Source organism: Salvelinus namaycush, chromosome 1, assembly GCF_016432855.1.
Source record: "Salvelinus namaycush isolate Seneca chromosome 1, SaNama_1.0, whole genome shotgun sequence".
Taxonomy (NCBI): Eukaryota; Metazoa; Chordata; class Actinopteri; order Salmoniformes; family Salmonidae; genus Salvelinus; species Salvelinus namaycush.
In genome coordinates this window covers 47,402,528-47,423,124 of record NC_052307.1, presented here as the reverse complement: position 1 = coordinate 47,423,124, position 20,597 = coordinate 47,402,528, and the positions used below count along the sequence as shown (strand labels likewise).

Sequence of the window (20,597 nt, the reverse complement as noted above, 5' to 3'; positions counted from 1 at the left end):
TGATTCTATGACACTATGGGTTTTGTCACGTGTGTTTTCAGACAGGCATCCAAATGCAAAATACTTAAGTCTTGTTACTTGATACATATCTCCACCAATATTACAATACCACTACTCTGACTCTTATAAAATATTGATTAAATCGCAAATGAAAGTGGTCTCTGCCTCCCATAGAGGCTATGAATATAACACCATGGAATTGATGCCTGTAAATCTTCTTAGCCTCATGTGAGCCAGTCACATGGTCTTACTTCTTCCCTTCATTATCTGTAGAAGCAGAGTTCATGAACATCTTATTTGATTTTAGAATGATTTTATATACAATACCTACCTCTCACAGTAAAGAAAATTGAATAAAGTTTGCTAAATCTACCTCATGTCATTATTCAGTACTGATCCTTTTCTCTTTTGACAAAATGATCAAACAATAGGCCTATCATAGAGAGGGTATGGATTGGGCAACTAAGAGGACATACCAGTTGAAGATGAGTGTACCAACACCTTCTGGCTGGAAACCAGGGCTCTAGAGCTTATCCCTTCAAAAGAGAGATGAGAGATCTAGCTATATCTAATGAACTATTGTGTTTTAGTATAGGTAAAGAAAACAACATATGATAGACATAATAAGCATGCCTTCCTCTCAATCACATACTTTTTGTTTTTAGAAATGAAATACATAATATTTTCAAAGTAAAATATTTTTGTTCACTTTACATTTCAATAATTCAGGAAACGTTTGTTTACCTTGGAAAATGTCGTACTGCCCAGACATGAGTGGGTAGCTCATTCCAAGATGTGTATGATGATGAGTGTGAAGGTGCCTGGCAAAGGGAACATGGTTCCTCTCCCGGTCAGTCTCTCTCTCTCCTTCAAAGGATCCTTTCTCACCAGGCTATTGACAAAAAGGGGGATTCTTTACTCAAATATGTCTTTGTAGTACTGTATATACAGTATGTATTGCACACTAATATCATAATTTCAACAGTATGTCACAGATCACACTTGCAATAGGGCTAGTATCTCACAGATGCTCATTTCAATTTCCTCTCTCTTCTGCCATAAACTGATGCATGTTCATTTCATGGATTTCCTTTTGCTTTATATTTTTCAGCCTCAATTCTGACTATACTTGATGGACACTCACCGCAGGGGATTTGCCATGGTATGGCAGATTGTGGTGTTGCAGAAGCTCAAGGGCAGTAGACTCACTGGCTGGCTTACTGCTCACACTACGGCTGTTCTGAGTCAAATCCGACTCCTCTCTGCCTGCTGTTTTCCCATAGAGAGGATAGTGGAAACCTAATATGTACAGTACAAAACACAATATTGAAAACAGCCCTTCAATAAATTCATTCACAATGTCGGGCCAAATAGCAATCTCTTTAACACGACACAAACTTGGCATGAATCTTGAACACGTGATATAATCGAAAATCTTAAATACACAAAATATGATGAAGCAAAAAAAATCACTCAAACAACTCGATTTCAGTTTCTATTGCCCATTGTAGTCATAATTTCTCAAACCATATAGACTTACGTGGGTAATTATGCACCAGGGTGGGTGACTTGACCGTGTAAGAGTTGTTGCTGGGGTCACACATCTGTAGGTATTGGTAGGAATGCTGGTACTGGATATAGGGTTGTTGTTGGGGGTTCATCGCTGGTGATACAGCCACCCTGGCACTCTGTGAGTCCTCAGACATGACCCCTATTGGCTGCTGCTCCTCTAGCCTATCACAGTCCTCTATGTCTGATGTGGTGACGTTCTGGTTCGTGGCCTTTTTGAGCTCTACTCCCAACTTTGTCACTGGCTCAGAGGGCATCTCCCACTCCTTAGACATGTCAGCATTTAACTCCTCTGAGCTCTGGCTAAGCTCTTCACTTTGCTGCTCCACATTATTGGATTGATTTGGGCGGGACCAGCATTGGACTTCTGCATGCTAAATCGATGAGGAAAAGTGTTGTTTGTGATGGGTTTTCTTAATATTTAATTGAATACCAGTAATCCCAGTTTGTGAATTGACAAGTCAATCCATCAACTGCAAATTCAACATTTATATCAAAACCAACTTTTCTTTTCAAATGTTCCTTACTTAGCTACTTATGTTAAATGTTTACATTTACATCTAAAATTGGGTTACGTCCTTTAGTAGTATGGCCATCTTAGATTTGACCGATAAAATAAAACTTATCTTCCTAATCTGTCTTCTTGAAAATATTAGGCAAAAGTACATCTACAGTACCACATAAACAGCCTTTCCCTGGACTAAAGGTTTACATAATGCAACAATCTGACAATCTGACCTTCACAACAGTCGTACACACCAACATCCAAATAGCTAAAGACAGAGTGAAAAACTTACATTTGAAAATGATACATTTGAGTCCAGCTCTGTCTGATTATTTGGATTCATGGATGATTTCATTTCATCACTGTCTTTGACAAGTCCCTGGTTCTCAGTCATATTGACAAGCATCGGCTTCCCTTGTGGCTGTGTGGTCAGAGTCTGGGGTCGCTCATCCATTTCTGCAAACGAGAGCCCAGGTTTGGCACAGCACGTTTTCACAGAGTCTGTCCCCTTAGATAATACAGATGTCGAGGTTATCATGTGTTTCATCTCATCTGGTTCTCGGTTTGCTTGACCTCCTCTCTGCTTGGTGATTTGCTGCTGATCACAGCACTTGGATGCAATTAAGAGTTTTTGATCCATGTAAAGACCTCGTGCATACTGGCCGTAGTACAAGGACTGGGCTAGAGCCGTGTGTGTTTGTGTCATCGCCATCTGAAGCTGGGACTGCGAACTTGAGTTGATGACATCAGTCTTCTTCGAATCAAATAATTCCGGGGTGTTTCTCCCCTCATTGTCCTCCTTTTTGCATTTACTGTCTTGAAGGGTGGCGGTCTTATGAAAAGCAGCTGTGTTTGACTGGCCGGTCTGCATGTAATTCTGAATATAGTAGGGGTCATATCCGTGGTAAAAAGGAGACTGGGGGTCTTTGACAGGCCCTGCAGGAATAGATGCAGCTGGATGAGTCTTTGGATTTAGATTGGGATTGTTGTTTGAGTTCATCTCAGAGGCTGAGATGGACCTTGGACTTTTGGACCTAGTGTCTGAACGGCAGTCTGAACCCCCATCATCACCTGCATCCGATATGTCTGAGTATGCCGGGCTGTTCGTTTTGGTGGTGGTGCCATCTCCACTTTCAAGGGAGCCACAGTCCAGTCTTGAAGAGCTACCTATGGAAGGACTAGGAGAGTTGTCAGTGAACGTGTACACTTTGTCAGCCTCTGCTCTGATGCTGGCCATTCTACTCTCTTGAGACTCCGTTAGACTGTTCATGACGTCTTGTTTGCTCAAGTGCTCTTTCAGAAGGCTTCCAGACGGTTCTTTTCCCACCACCTTTCCCTCGTCCATCTTTAGTTGAATGCTATCGCCATTAGAGGTCCTTGTGTCTTTATTGTGTTTGTCTTTTAATCTTCGTTTGTCTTTGTTCCTGGTCTCCTTGCAAGTGACTAGGGTTGTTTTCACCAGACTTGGCTCTACCATGATGTTTAACTTTGGCTTGATGGGTTTAAGTGAGAGGTTCTTTGTTGTGGTGACACCAACAGCTACTGGTGGGGAAGACTGCTGTGTGTTGGCTTCTGTTGTGTTAGTGGAGAACACAGTGTTGGGGATTGCAATCAGCTTTGGGGGAGCAGGAGCTATAGGCCTGTTGGTCCTAGATTTAGATGAACACTTCTCAACTTTCCCATTAACCTTTTTCCCTTTATCACACACTCCCTTCTTATCGATCAGACCCTCGGCTTCAAGCTTAGGCATCTCCACAGAGGAGTTCCTATCAGTAACAAGACAATTTTCCAGTACCACAGTCATGTTCGAAATGATTGGCAAGTTACTCAAGTCATCAATGAGTCCCTCTTTGATCAACGAATTCCTCCTCATTTTAGAATTCGCCATGGGACTATGATCACTATTGAACATTAATTGTCTGCTTTTTGGAGACCCTATTGTAGAAACCTTATATAGAGGGCTGGGCTTCTTTGATGAGCTATTGGTTATATCGGAGCAGTCGAAAGTCATGTTACTGAGGGACTCCTCACAGTCAGACAGTCTGTCCTCACTCTCAGCCTCAAACTCTGGCTTCCGGTCCACATCTAAGTGTGCATGTGTCTGGTGGTACCGCAGCCCATTGATATGCTTGTATTTCTTGTTACAGTGCGGATGGGGGCAGTCTATCAGTATGGGAGAGGTACATGCCGGATCGTTAAAGGTAGGATCCGACTTTCCCTGTGGCGTGGAAGGAGCACTCCGGGACTTGGCACGGATCCTCTTCCCGTTTCCATTTTTCATGTCATCTGCGACTAAACTCAAATCCAGATCAGTCGGGGGTTTGTTTTTCCTCTTCCCAGATGGGATGGAGTTTGGCTTGATCTCCTCAACTGTGAAAAAGGGAGGTGTTCTGCAGTTATTGATCAGATTAAGGCTCCCTCTTCGGCCCTTGCTGTGAATGCCCCCGCCACGGCTCTTATGTGGCAGCCCTCGGACCTTGGCGAGCCCAGGTTCAACGCAGGGTCGATCCGGGATGGCCAGTCGCATCCTTTTACCACGGCCACGGCCACCTGGCAGATCAGAGTCACTGGATGGTGACTCACAAAATCTAGAAGAAGAAAAAAATATAGATATATATACACTACCATTCAAAAGTTTGGGGTCACTTAGAAATGTCCTTATTTTTGAAAGAAAAGCACATTTTTTGTCCATTAAAATAACATCAAATTGATCAGAAATACAGTGTAGACATTGTTAATGTTGTAAATGACTATTGTAGCTGGAAACGGCAGATTTTTTATGGGATATCTACATAGGCGTACAGAGGCCCATTATCAGCAACCATCACTCCTGTGTTCCAATGGCACGTTGTGTTAGCTAATCCAAGTTAATCATTTTAAAAGGCTCATTGATAATTATAAAACCCTTTTGCAATTATTTTAGCACAAGTTGAAAACTATTGTAGTGATTAAAGAAGCAATAAAACTGGTCTTCTTTAGACAAGTTGAGTATCTGGAGCATCAGCATTTGTGGGTTCGATTACGGGCTCAAAATAGCCAGAAACAATAAACTTTCTTCTGAAACTCATCAGTCTATTCTTGTTCTGAGAAATGAAAGCTATTCCATGCGAGAAATTGCCAAGAAACTGAAGATCTCGTACAACGCTGTGTATTACTCCCTTCACAGAACAGCACAAACTGTCTCTAACCAGAATAGAAAGAGGAGTGGGAGGCCCCGGTGCACAACTGAGCAAGAGGACACGTACATTAGAGTGTCTAGTTTGAGAAACAGATGCCTCATATGTTCTCAACTGGCAGCTTCATTAAATAGTACCCGCAAAACACCAGTCTCAACGTAAACAGTGAAGAGGCAACTCTGGGATGCTGGCCTTCTAGGCGGAGTTGGAAAAAAAACGCCATATCTCAGACTGGTCAATGAAAAGAAAAGATTAGGATGGGCAAAAGCTGCCTAGAAGGCCAGCATCCCGGATCTGGCTATTTTGAGCCTGTAATCGAACCCACAAATGCTGATGCCCCAGATACTCAACTAGTCTAAAGAAGGCCAGTTTTATTGCTTCTTTAATCAGAATAACAGTTTTCAGCTGTGCTAACAATTGTAAAAGGGGTTTCTAATGATCAATTAGCCTTTTAAAATGATAAACTTGGATTAGCTAACACAACGTGCCATTGGAACACCGAAGTGATGGTTGCTGATAATGGGCCTCTGTACGCCTAAGTAGATATTCCATTGCAAATCAGATGTTTCCAGCTACAATAGTCATTTACAACATTAACATGTCTACACTGTATTTCTGAACAACTTGATGTTATTTTAATGGACAAAAAAAAAGGCTTTTCTTTTAAAAACAAGGACATTTCTAAGTGACCCCAAACTTTTGAACGGTAGTGTATATATAGTAAACCATACAAAAAAAATTATACAAAATTGGTGTATGACACGGAAATAAAATCAATGAATCAAATCCATCAAAAATTACACAAGTACTCATTATTGAATACTTACAATGGTAATGACATGCAACAAATACAGTCACTGACAGCTTTCTTGGCAACAGAAAAGGCTAAAACAAAATAGGCTACTCATATACTATTTTTTCAATACTATATAACAAATTATGAATATGTATTATTACCTGGGTGGTGCCCAGTCATGCTTGGTACAGTCCAAAAGAGTCCCCACATAGGTTCTTTTTCTCCATGTTACATTGACTACAAGGACACCTACAATTCAAAAAGCAAAAAGGAGCATGTTACATTAAAGACATTTTGTAATGATGTGCTTTGAACTGTGGCATGGATGGAGGTCCAGTTGACAACCATGATGGCATTGTGATAACTTTTTATCAGATGAAATGACATCAGACTGATAGATGGGATCCTCTTTTTGTGGCTTTTATGGAGGCTTGGTCTACGTCCCAAATGGCACCCTATTCCCTATATTGTGTAATTATTTTGACCAGGTCCCATGTAGTACACTATATATAGGGAATAGAGTACAATGTGGGATACAGCCTTGTTCTTACCACAGCACCAATAAGGCTGAATTATGTAGTTTACCATTTTTTTACACAAAGAAAGAATAACATTTTAAAAGCCAATCGCCCTCTGTGATTTCTCCAAGACAACCAAAAGTCGAGAATCAAGATAATGGAGAATCAAATAGATATTGCACATTATTATTTCACTGTACCGAGTATATTCAAATGCTTTTACAGAAGTGATTTTGTATGAAAACATATTACACCTTTATCTTGCCTTGGCAAATGGCCATATAAACTAGATTGGATTCTAGTCTAATTTTCTTGAAAGTAAACACTAAAATCTGTGAACTGCAAACCGAAATGTCTTGTTGCTGTGACAATTTTAATGAGCTCTGCAATTAAAGGGTTTATTTCCAAAACACGATAAATGCCAATTTTTCAGATGTGCATTTTTTCATCTGAAATTAATGCTCATGGGTCCCTTTCTATGTGCATGAATTATGGCTGTTATCAAACTTTCAAACATTTAGTTTAGGTGTGCTTTAAAACGTGTTTTATTGCTAAATGCGATATCCAGCACACTCGTTTTTCCCCCCAAGATGCTCTATATCCATTGTCCAGGTGGATGGAACGTTCCATATGGTTTTCGCAGCTGGTGCAAAAGTGAGTCATTTTGTGAATCATTTCCATGATATTTGACTGTCCAATCATAAGTTACGTTTCTCAAAATATTTTTTCCACACTTAGGAATGTAATCGTATTAAATTAGGGTTAGGGGGCTCCCGAGTGGTGCAGAAATCTAAGGCACTGCATCTCAGTGCTAGAGGCGACACTGCAGACCCTGGTTTGATTCCAGGCTGTATCACAACCAGCCGTGATTGGGGGTCCCGTAGGGCGGCTCACAATTGGCCCAGCGTCGTCTGGGTTAGGGTTTGGCTGGGGTAGGCCGTCATTGTAAATAAGAATTTGTTTTTAACTGACTTGCCTAGTTAAATAAAAGAATGTAGGCTAACCCCTGGCGGGCTGTGTAACTCAGACAATAAGATTCCATCCATCCATCCTTGATCTGCAACTTAATTGCAAACGACTTTCAATGTTCTTATTCTTCCTTAAATCCTTCCCTAAAATGTATAGAATACAATTCAAAAAGATTGATTTATCCTAATGAAAAAACCTGTAAAACCCCCATACAATTTTTCCAAAAGTTGCTTTTTCCAAAATAACACAATAAATCACTAATGTTATATTTGTACAATATAGTTGAAACAAAGGATTATTTTAATATGGATTTATTTATGGATTGATACTTTATTACATGTAACTGTTTAAAACCCAATCGGGATACTTTTTCTACTGGAGTTCTGTTGTTTGGAGTGGATATATATTATTTGTTTCTAAAATAAAATGACCTTGAAATGTTCAGTATTTCAAACAAAATCAGGTCCGTCTTTTCACTAGCCCCCCCAAAATAGCTCTCTCTTTCACAACATGTGTTTTTCAATTAATATACATTTACCAACATTCCTGAAAATAAAATCAAACCCCTCAATTGCATTTTGATATGCATACATCAAAATCTAGCTCACAGTCAGGGACATTAAGATGGTGGTCTGCAATTAGCATTTGCCTAATCAATATGCACTCGGCATCTCTGCAGCCCTCGAACGCTAAGGTGTCTTACTAGGGAGGTCCCATGGCATAGCTTCCTAATAAGACGGCAACAGCCTTTCTCTTCAAATCCGAGTTTTACAGGAATAATAGGCCTCTTAAAACCAGAACACACATCTGATGAATTCTCTCATGGTCTGTTACACTATTACATCAGCAGAGATCCTTTAATTAAAACCAGCCTTGAATACAAAAGCATCTTCTAGCTCACGAATCACTTTGTTGACCGTGTGCAAAGACCAAATTCAGTTTTATAAGTGACACTCTAGTCCTCAAGTGAGCCAGCAATGTTGCTTTCTTTAGTGAAGTAGATTAAATCAAGCCTCTCGGTTTTGGGCTGCTGTAAATACTGTTATGTTTACATCTCCGCGTGGCTAAGGCCTACCTTTGATCAGATGATAATTATTAATACTGGCGTACCGTTAATAATATTACCGTGGAATAAACTGTTTTATGCCCACTGATATAAGCGACTGTACAGCCTTTCATTCATGGTCAATCATGTACATGCTGAACCACATGGTAGAATGCTGAAATTGTAGGAGAGCTGGAGGAATGGAATCCTCACCTTCCTCAGTCTCATGCCACACAATGCCCTCCAGGTTGACACTGGTGCCTGGCTGACAAGGGCCAGGGCGACATGAATCGGTGTCTGGCCCTCCATCTTGTGTGTTGGTTCCTATGGATCTGGTCCTCACCAAAAGTTGCTTTGAGATGGGTGAAGAGAAGGGGGCATTGGACATTGGGCTTTGAGGGCCGGGTGGCGGGGGTGCAGGCACTGTAAACATTGAATCCACCTACGGAAAGGAGGAGTCGGAGTCAAATATCACCTCTGACTTTTCAACATAAAAGGCCCAAAGCAGCCATTTTCATATCAATATCAAATCATTTCTGTGTAACAATTAAGTATCTTACTGTAATAGTTCTCCATCAATAAAATCAATAAGAATTATATAGCTTTTTAGCAAAAAACTATTTTCTCAAGCAAGAATTTTACTAGGACTGTCTTGGAGTGGTTTGAGTGGGGAGGGGAAAACTTTAAACTAGCTGTTATTAGGAGAGAGCTTTGGAACTCTCTTTGTTATTAGTCTATTATCCAATTTCCCGCCTGGTGATGTCATCATGCAAGCCGAAACTCCCACCCATGCAAACAGGCGGATTAGAAGATTCTATCAGAAAATAACACTGATCACATTTTTTCACATGTTACAGTGTTCATTTCATCAGCTGTTGTACAATACAGTGGCTTGTGGAAGTATTCACCCCCCTTGGCATTTTTCCTATTTTTTTGCCTTACAACCTGGAATTAAAATGGATTTTGGGGGGGTTTGTATCATTTGATTTACACAACATGCCCACCACTTTGAAGATGCAAAATATTTTTTATTGTGAAACAAACAAGAAATAAGACCAAAAAAACAAAACTTGAGCGTGCATAACTATTCACCCCCCCAAAGTCAATACTTTGTAGAGCCACCTTTTGCAGCAATTACAGCTGCAAGTCTCTTGGGATATGTCTCTATAGGCTTGGCACATCTAGCCACTGGGATTTTTGCCCATTCTTCAAGGCAAAACGGCTCCTTCTCCTTCAAATTGCATGGGTTCACGCTGGTGTACAGCAATCTTTAAGTCATACCACAGATTCTCAATTGGATTGAGGTCTGGGCTTTGACTAGGCCATTCCAAGACATTTAAATGTTTCCCCTTAAACCACTCGAGTGTTGCTTTAGCAGTATGCTTAGGGTCAATGTCCTGCTGGAAGGTGAACCTCTGTCCCAGTCTCAAATCTCTGGAAGACTGAAACAGGTTTCCCTCAATAATTTCCCTGTATTCAGCGCCATCCATTATTCCTTCAATTCTGACCAGTTTCCTAGTCCCTGCCGATGAAAAACATCCCCACAGCATGATGCTGCCACCACCATGCTTCACTGTGGGGATGATGTTCTCGGGGTGATGAGAGGTGTTGGATTTGCACCAGACATAGTGTTTTCCTTGATGGCCAAAAAGCTAAATTTTAGTCTCATCTGACCAGAGTACCTTCTTCCATATGTTTGGGGAGTCTCCCACATGCCTTTTGGTGAACACTAAACGTGTTTGCTTATTTTGTTCTTTAAGAAATTGCTTTTTTTCTGGCCACTCTTCCATAAAGCCCAGCTCTGTGGAGTGTACGGCTTAAAATGGTCCTTTGGACAGATACTCCAATCTCTGCTGTGGAGCATTGGAGCTCCTTCAGGGTTATCTTTAGTCTCTTTGTTGCCTCTCTGATCAATGCCCTCCTTGCCTGGTCTATGAGTTTTGGTGGGCAGCCCTCTCTTGGCAGGTTGGTTGTGGTGCAAATTCTTTCCATTTTTTAATAATGGATTTAATAGTGCTCCGTGGGGTGTTCAAAGTTTCTGTTTTTTTTTTATAACCCAACCTTGATCTGAAATTCTCCACAACTTTGTCCCTGACCTGTTTGGAGAGCTCCTTCAGGTGTATATATACCGAGATCATGTGACAGATCATGTGACACTTAGATTGCACGCAGGTGGACTTTATTTAACAAATTATGTGACTTCTGAAGGTAATTGGCTGCACCAAATCTTATTTATGGGCTTCATAGCAAAAGTGGGGCACGCACCACTTTTCCGTTTTTTATTTTGTGTTGTTTTTCTCTTCTCACTTAACCAATTTTGACTATTTTGTGTGTGTCCATTACATGAAATCCAAATAAAAATCCATTTAAATTACAGGTTGTAATGCAACAAAATAGGAAAAACGTCAAGGGGGATGAATACTTTTGCAAGGCACTGTATGATACAAAACACAGAAAAACATGAATTTTGATTGCACTGGGCCTTTAAGCATCCTGACCTTTAATTCATAAATAATCTCATATCTATTTTCATCATAGGGATGGTAATAAACAAAGGAAAGTGTTGTTTTTCCAAAGCCTATTGATCATTTCATAAAATACAAGCAGCTATTGACAATTCATCTTCAAAAAAATATATGTATCTTTGAATAACAGTGACGTACACATTTCAGCAGTTTAATGAAATATTCTCTGAAAATAGCATTTTTGCATGACCTGAAACACAAATAAAAAAGAACAACAAGCAATACTATTGCTCTGTGTAGTAACTGCAAAAAGATTGTCATTCATGTATTTTTACTATTTATGTTTGTATGCAGTGCTGAACATGTTTGTACTTCTGACTACATGTGTTATGTCATTTTTAATTCTTATTGTATGCATTTAACATCATTTGAAAGAGAAGTCATTCCTACAGGGTTGTTTGTGTCTGATCAGATACCTATAAAGGGACAAAAACAAAGACTGATTGATGCATGCTCCCCTGCTTTGATTGCAAGATGCAATGCCACAGTCCTGTACCCTCCCTCCCTCAGACAGAATCACTCAGCAAACGTCTCAAACATTGACCACAATGATGAGTCAAAAACCTAGGGCTTGTCTTCATCACGAATGCCTTGTCTTGTAACCATAAAAGCAACACAAGCGTTCATTGTTACAGGCTATGTGTGATTTTAATATGCAGCACGGTGAGGAGCTGATAGCCAAGAGCAGGGAGAAAAGATGGCTACCGTTCACACACTCCACTTCCCCTGCTGCTGAGTGAAAAACACTGATTACTGATGGCATCTGTCATGAAGAAAGATAGGCGTCTTCTCTTGAAACAAATTAGATTAAATCATTATAAAAAAAACAACTGCCTATGTAGGTTGGGGCTTTGTGGTGTCCCTACTAAGCTATTTAAAATAAATCAAGTCAAAAGACTCAGGTAAAAATTGTGGAGAGTGTGGGACTGTTCCCTGAGAACAATAAATGGTGGGCAACAGCCTCCAATAGCATTAACATTAACCATAAATTACAGAAACTGTAAAAGGATAAGCATAAGAAATTAGTACCTGAAAAAACTTCCCTTCCTTTTGCTGTGGAGTTTCAGTTATATTATAAACAAAATAGAGGACATGCTAATAAGATAAACTGATCGGGTTAGGATACAACTGATGGGTCTGAGATTATGGTGATTCCCCAGGTTTACATCTGGTTATAGCCTTTCATATGTCACAGTTATGCAAAACATCTCTGCTTGCATGCTTGCTTGTGTGCTTAGGGTACCTTGTCATTATATTAATTATTAAATCATTGTCCATATTGTAAATAACATAATATATTGTAAATAATAGTGTGGTAGTGTTTTGTAGCCACATCACTGTACATTATATATTCGTTTGTCATTCTTAGCCTATATTTTGAGGGGATGTTCTGGCCTGGGCCCTTGGAACTGCATTCTTGAACAGCTGTGTGTATTCTGTGCACATAAAGGATTACCATGATAGAACTGTATCTCTATTAGGCTGCTACCTTCCTCATGCATAAAACATCTGCCAAGTAATCCTGTTAGGCTACCTCTCTTATGAAAAAAATATTCCACGGCAATTAAGCTAATAAGATAATGATTGGTAGCCTACATGTTTTAAAACGGGCTTTAAGCTTACCTTTTCTGTTCTCAGTTTCTTTGCCGTTGTGACAGTGTCGTCATTCTTCCTCACAACAATAGCGCTGCCCTTTATTCCACAATCCAAACCGTTTTTGGTAATGTCTTCCATTCTGCCCCCTGCACAATGACACGGATTCGCTTTGCTTCCGAGGGTGCACAAATGGTCAGGTATAGAATTTAAGATGGGACTTCTTTGACCATCATGTTTCTCTTTCCTCGTCCTGAAAGCATCCCTCTCCCTTTTCCAGCCTCTGATTAGATTTTTTCCCTTTTTTTCCTCTTTGCCTTTGGCGCATGAAACGGTTACATCACTCGACTTTGGGTTGCTGACCGCCTGGCCCAGTGCTGAATTCATTTCAAATGCCTCTATGGGGCGTCCTCTCAGCGATACCACACAGGACCGACGGCTCAAAACCCTTAGAAGTTTTGCTTCTTTTGAATCTATATTTCCTCGATTCCTTGCTGAAGTGTCCCTGGATTTGAACGGAGGGAATTGTTAGTCTGTCTGATAAAGCAGGTGCGTTTGAACAATTGGACAGCTCCTCACAATCCGTCATCGTCCCATTTTTTCCTTTCAAAAATCCACTAATCTCCTGTCTTTGTCGATCTCTCCTCAAATCAGCATTCAAGTCAATTCTCAAATTGTCAACCGCAGTCACTGACGGGAGTAGTAGGCTGCGTGTCAGCCTAGCTGGTTAACAGTCTATTCTATTGTGAAATTGACTGACTTGAATTATGACAGAAAAACGGTGATACCCCCTGACTTCACAAAGGGAAGTCATAGTCAGATGCCTTCTATCCTGTATAAATTGTCAGTAGGCTACCTTTGGTTCAGTGCAGACCTACAGTATATCTCATTTAATGAATAGAATATTTAAAAAACAACCAAAAGTATTGTGGTGTAATATACCCCATGGGGTTATGAGGACACCTCATGTTGTGCAAAATTGCTCAATGTATCCTGCCATAGCCCGATGGGGTCTCAAACCTGGGTACCTTAGCCATTACACCAAGATGTCACAGGCTAAGGCCTACTAAAATATGCTAAGGTCACTATAATCCCTGTTCCTATTCTAACTGTTTGGGAAAGGCCGCAGGTAAAATAAAGACAATCTAACGGTAACTCCAAGTTGTGCAATGAAACCAGCACACACGTAAATAATGTTTCAGCAACCTGGACAGTACCACAATCAGTGCTAGGTAAAACGAAGATCAGCGATTTCAGCAACACGGCTAATGGACAGAGCCGCACCCAGCTCAAAACTCATAAAGATTCTATACACCTGTGTCGTTCAGTCTAGTTGCTAGTTGGGCTCTGTGCCTTCTGGCAGACCTTTGCCATGCTTTGCTATTGTTCCCTATCCCCTGAATTAGAAATGTGAACTAATAGTGAATAAAAGTGGAAGATTATTGCTCAATATCTCCCCCCATAGGTCCTTAAGCCTGGGTTTGCCTGGGTAAGCGTATTTGGGGGGTATCCTGACTGGGACTTGAAACTGGGTGTCCTGCAACTGTCAGTCAAACACCTTAGCCATTGCATCAAGAGGTCCTACCACTGGGGGTTGTGATAGGGCCGCTACAATTGTAACACATATGATTTCACACTGTTGACACTGACATGCAAAGAATTCCGTTTGTGAGATTTCTATACATTGACTTATAGCTTATAAGCTACCAACATGGCCAAATGAGTATTCTACAGAAAAAGGGTGTGACCTCTCCCTAGTGTGCCTCATGGCATTGTCATATTGAGTCTACCATATTGCCCAGCCAACCACTTGACAAGAATTCCCCTCTGTCTGCCAAGCCTTGCATCCAAGCAACTGTGTCAAACCACTTATAAACTATAGATATTTTTCTTCCCTTTAAGCCCATCACGCTCTAGAATAAAGCTCAACAGTCAACAGCTAGCAAACCATTAGATTCACCGCTCAAATAGGGAAGTATCCAGGGATGCCTAACAAAACAATACCTGTCAATAGTCACTCCTGTTGTCCCTATAGCAGGGATTTGAAGTACTGATTCAATATTGACTGTGATTGTGTAGATATGGCTGTTCTAACATTACTGTACAGAGGAAACCACAATTGACAGAATTGATGTATAAACTGCTTTTGCACAATGACAGATATTGGGTTTTATATCACTTAGCTTTTTGTATTTACCACTTACAGTGAAGTGAAAAGGCTTTACTCAGTTCCATTTAAAACAATGATTCTAATTTATCTTTATGTTGGTTGTCACTGTAGTCCTTTCCTAAACAGTGATAATTATATTAATGAAATACCAGTAATTGATTGAAGTTAACATCTTCAAAATGCCTTTGTCTGGGACCAGGTGTACATGAACCTGTTAACATTTCCAATGCTGCCTATGAGTGGTCAATCACTTACTAACCTATAACAAATATGGGGCAAGACTCAGTGGTTTTAGTTCAGTTGTAAGATCACTTATGCAGAAGCCCATCCGAGCAGTCTTTGAATTGCAACCTCTTATCTCTTCAATGGAGAAATATCTTAACTAAGATAAGATAATATCTTATCTTAACCCTTGCCTGTCCGCCTACCCCTGGCCTGGTGTTGTAAAGGTATGTTATTTGACCTTTTTCAGTAGGCTATGTGTCTGTTTGGTGCTTTACATCTACATAAGAAAACCCGTAACATCATGCTACGTTTCTGAGACGATCATCCCTTTCCTCCACGTGTTTGTATGTGCTAAATGGCGAGATTATCAAGACTGGAAGTCTTCTGTATGATTTCTATGCACACCAACATAATGCCAATACGAAACTATACAGAGGGTTATTTATATTTCAAAGTACAATGGGTCAGCCTGCCATCTACTGTAGGTTTACACAATAGACACTTGTTGAAGGGACTTTGTCTTCCATCTCAGTTCAGTAAGCACATATTACAGTAGTCTAGGCCTACTTATTAGGCATATTGTGTTGGGTCAGTTATAAAAACGATCTTATGCATTTTCAATTTGGCCAAAATACTTTCATCGGGCAGGTGTTATACAGTATGAAATATGCCTACGGTGCAGGTCAGCAGTAGACCTATCTCTTGAAGCGAACAATGATAACCAAACAACCTCAAAACTATTTAGTGGCACCTGAGGAAGTTAGAAAACGTACTAAAGGAAACCTCAAGAATGACACAAGAGATTATCAGTACGTTTATGTGCATTCATTTTTAGCTCAAAAATAGGCTACCTTATTTCGATCAATTTTACAATGTAGTCAAATCAATTTTTATGTGGTTTTAATGTTTTATTTTGATTTCGAACAATGATATTAAAAATAACTTTTATTTATTTACATTTTAATCTCACATTCACTTAAGTAGGCTATTTGATGTTCGAAGCGCTCCTTATTTAATAATACTGGATGAACCTTTCCATAGTTGTATGTCATTTACTTTCCATTGAGATTGTGGTGATGAGCTAATTGTCAAATATGGAACAATATGCGCAGGATAGCCTGCTACGTGGTAACAACAACTCTTAACTTTGTAATAGCCTAATCTTTATTGACTTCATTAATATCCTACAGTTCAGATGCAGAACATGTGGGAGAGGACAAACATAGCAGAAATGGGAGACCTGCTTCTGGTCAAACACTGACAATAGACATTGAATCTGGAAGAAGAAAACGAGCACTTGGGAGGTATGAAAATTGCTCAGATCTTTATTTTAACACTTGCCACAACTTTTTTTTTACAACAGTCAGTTTATTTTGGAGTTGTAGTATGGGCTACTGCATAAATACTACCAATAAGTTACAGTTATACTTATACAGTTATACTTATACTTATACAGTTATACTTACATTTATAACACTTGAGCCATAGGATATAATTTCTTATCAGAGCAATGTCATATACTCTGTATAGTTCTCTTTAATAGACCCGAAGACATTCGACCACTCGCTACTGTCACAAAATCAAAGTGATGGTGAGGACGAAGTCTCAGTATAATCAGTTTAGCTCTCCATGATTATTACACTGGGGTGAAGTTTCCCCTAGGTACAGATTCATGGGGAACTTCACTCTAGACCGATTATCACAGGAAGTCATCTTTTCACTAACAATGGTAGTGAAGGAATTAGAGAGAATTTACCTCGTTATTAGTAATGCCACTTCTTGAACTGAAGATAATGTAGCATTCTCATAGTGTTGGTCTTATTTCAGCTCTCCAAGACCATTGGTGACCTGTCGTTCAGGGCAGGTGAGGCAGAGCCCCACTTGTTTTGAGCCCCACCTGTTCGGGGGGTTGCCTGTTTTGCATGTTATTTTTACGTGTCACATATCAGTTTGCAACCAATGTAAAAAAAAAAATATTATAATAATTGAGTTAATAAAGCTGCATACAATCATTTTCTATTTTTTGCTTTCTTGAGTAAGGCAGGTATTTCAGCCTAGCTCAGTGCTTTCTGTGGCGGTGGGGCAGCCAGCGGAGAATAAGGAGCGTAGGGGTTGCGTCAGTGATTGGCTCAGTGTTCTGTCACTCATGGGGACACTACGTCACCGCAAAATCTATAGGGAGAGCTCGAAAATTCTAGCCCCTGGGTGCTGCCATAGATTTACATTAGAAGTACCCATCCAAGAAGGTTCAAGGTCATTGGCCACAGATAAAATGACGTCAAATCACGTAATATCTACCGTAGCTTTGATCGGACTGATCATGTCAATATCATACTTTGAAAATCTTAGCTAGCAAGCTAGACAAGCAGTCATCGTCATGAGTCAAGTTGACAATCTACTGGCAAATCCTTTTCAACCCTTGTCATATGAAGAGAAATTATAGATAAAATGTATCGGTGCTTTCGGCCATTGGATATAAACATAACAAGTTGGAAATCGCAAATTCAACAATGAGGAATCAGCGGCTAACTGCAAGCGTTGCTAAGCAATCACTAGCCTGCTATTCAGTGAAGTCGGTGTGTGGTCCAAGTCTGGGTTTAAGGGTCTCTTTTCCAAGCTTAAAAGAATAAACATTCACATACAACACCATAGGTCAGAAAAGGTTGAATACATTGGCAATGCTGTCAATCCAGCATGACTTCTGCCGCGTTCAAAACAACTGGAAACTCGGAACTGGGGAAAAAATGAGCTCCGACTGGGAAAAAACTGTCATCCAACTCGGAATTCCATTTGGGGAACTCTGGCCTCTTTCTAGAGCTCTGACCTGAAGATCCCTGACGTCATGATTCGACCTTGTTTTTTTTCAGAGTTCCCAGTTGTCTTGAAAGCACCATATATCCAGAGAATGCCAAACTTTGATGAGAAAGTTTGATGAGAAAATTTGCTGCGCCACCTTCCTGTTCAAGTGAGCACAGGCAGAGTTGCAAAGAAAAAGCCATATCTCAGACTGACCAATAAAAATAAAAGATTAAGATGGGCAAAAGAACACAGACACTGGACAGAGGAACTCTGCCTAGAAAGCCAGCATCCCGGAGTCGCCTCGTCACTGTTGACGTTGAGCAAGTAGCTCGGTGTTGTAGAACAAGTGTCTCATGAAACACATTCCAGAAACGCATTTTCAAACTGTAATTTGACAGAGAAATATCAGCTAACTGTAACAGGAACAGAAACAATAACACCTAGGGAAAGAACCAAAGGGAGTGACATATATTGACATATATAGGGAAGGTAATCAGGAAGGTGATGAGGCCCGGGAACCTGACAAGCCGGCCGAGGCGCAGGAGCCTGCCGAGCCGGCTGAGGCGCGGGAGCCTGTCGAGCCTACCGAGTCTTGTGAACCTGTGAGCCAGCTGAGGCATGGAACGTGACATTCCGGCTGAGGCATGGAAGCCTGACGAGCCAGCTGAGGCATCTACGGTTGCTACGGTAGCGACACCCGGACCCGACATCTCCTACACTAACAAAAAAAAATAGAACACTCCCTGATGCTTCCTTTTGGTGAGGTGTTATTCTGTAATGTGTATGCTGGGAGTCAGGAAGAAAGTTCAGGGAGTGAATAATTTAATAAATAAACAAACAAACTTGGACAAAACAAGAAACACGAGTAGCGTACAGACATGAAACAACGGAACAGAAACAATAACGCCTAGGGGAAGAACCAAAGGGAGTGACATATACAGGGAAGGTAATCAGGCAGGTGATGGAGTCCAGGTGAGTCTGATGAGGCGCTGGTGCGTATAACGATGGTGACAGGTTTGCGTAATAATGAGCAGCCTGATGACCTCGAGCGCCAGAGAGGGAGTATACGTGACACTGGCTAACATTAGATAAGCTAGCCAGCTGCAGATAGCTATCCCCAAGCTATGCTAACTAGCTGCTGTCAGCTTGGCTAAACTATTTGCCTATCTCTACTTTAGTGTGCTTTTTTGTCTTAAGGTTAGGAGTAGGCGTACGATTAGCAGTGTGGTTTAAGGTTAGGTTTAAAATCCCATTTTAAAAAGATACATTGTTGAAATATGCAAGATGTATCACTTTGTGGCTGTGGTAACTACGAACAACCTAGAATTAGTTTGACCCGAGTTACTGCCTTGATGACACCAGACAGCTTCATCAACAATGGTAATATGTGTTATGTGAAAAGTTATATAAAAAAAATACCCGGTTTAATAAACCAGTAGGTTAATCACCCAGCCAAGCAGATACAAATAGTAGAGTAATTCTGGTTGTGAAGTGCATTATCAAAAAACATTGTCCTTTCTTTATAACTTCATAACATGAGGAAGTACATTGCTGCAGTTGTTCGGGAGATGTCCAGTTTGCAGCCAAACATGCAACATAGAGAAGACCAGTAAGGGGACCCTCAGCATCACCAGACATGCCCTCACTTTGAGCATTCCTATAAATGGAACAGGAAGGATACTTGAATCAGGTTTGTGACATTTGACCTGGTGAAAGGTCAAAACAGTTTAGAGTTCTGTCCCAATTCACCTTTATAACCTAGCCTGGTGGAACCAGCCTGATCACTGCGTTTACAATTTTATTTCACTTCACATATAATGATATCTGAAATGCAGCGATCAGGTTGGTTCCTTCCACCATGCTAATCATAACCACCATTTATAATGTATTCAGTGCTCTGTGTGTGTTTGTGCGTGACCAACCAGTGTCTTTGATGAAGGGACAGGAGCTGATCTAAGCTGCCATGCCCATCAATAGATCTAGGGTACCGTATCACCACTTCCTGTAGTCCGATCTCAAGTTAATTGTTTGCCATAAATAGTTCAATATAACAGGCAGAAGTACACAATCGTAATTTTTGTTGTTGTTGTATTGGGTGTATCTACCGATGGCCTGTATAGGTCCGGAAAGATACATCTGTTGTTATTTAGTTTTTTTTACTCTGCCTGCAAACACGCTGGATGCTTGAGAATCCATTGAAGAGCTTGAACGATTCATTGACGAGAGATACTTATGAGCTCACTGAAACTTGTTGCAGGTTTCGGACGTTTCAGATAACAAACACAATCAACAAAACAAACCAAAGCCAAGTTGGCCAAGCGGTATCAACGATGGCACCAAACCATCCCCAAGCAAGAGGGGGCGCATGGGGAGAGGTTCACGAAGATGGATGTTGACTTGCTGAAATCCATCAATGAAAGGCTTACCAAACTTGATAGCTTGGATATACCCTGAGAGGACATCAATGCATTATGTGCCAGTCTACAATTGAGCCAATGTCAGATTGATGATTTGAGGTGTTAGGTTCTTATTTTTCAGAGTAAATAACCCACGGACACTAGAGAAGCTTCAACCAAGTTTAATTCTTCCGGAAGGTTCTGTACAGCTGTCTTCAGACAGCAAAACATTTCTCTCCATCACAGTTATGTACATCCTACTTAAGACACTCCCTCTCTCCAATCCTTACATTTTATGGCTCTACAGGAAG

General features: G+C 40.5%; 1 protein-coding gene across 1 annotated transcript; it reads right to left on the bottom strand.

Annotated features, from left to right (window-relative positions):
• Positions 1–247: 247 nt before the first annotated feature.
• znf608 (zinc finger protein 608) lies at positions 248–13,083 on the bottom strand. Its single transcript, XM_038998801.1, has 9 exons — positions 12,727–13,083; positions 8,792–9,020; positions 6,208–6,295; positions 2,367–4,662; positions 1,541–1,943; positions 1,145–1,299; positions 745–892; positions 477–536; positions 248–267 (listed from the first exon to the last, which is right to left on the bottom strand). The coding sequence occupies exons 1-9, from the start codon at positions 13,081–13,083 to the stop codon at positions 248–250; spliced, it is 3,756 nt and encodes a 1,251-aa protein (XP_038854729.1).
• Positions 13,084–20,597: the final 7,514 nt, after the last annotated feature.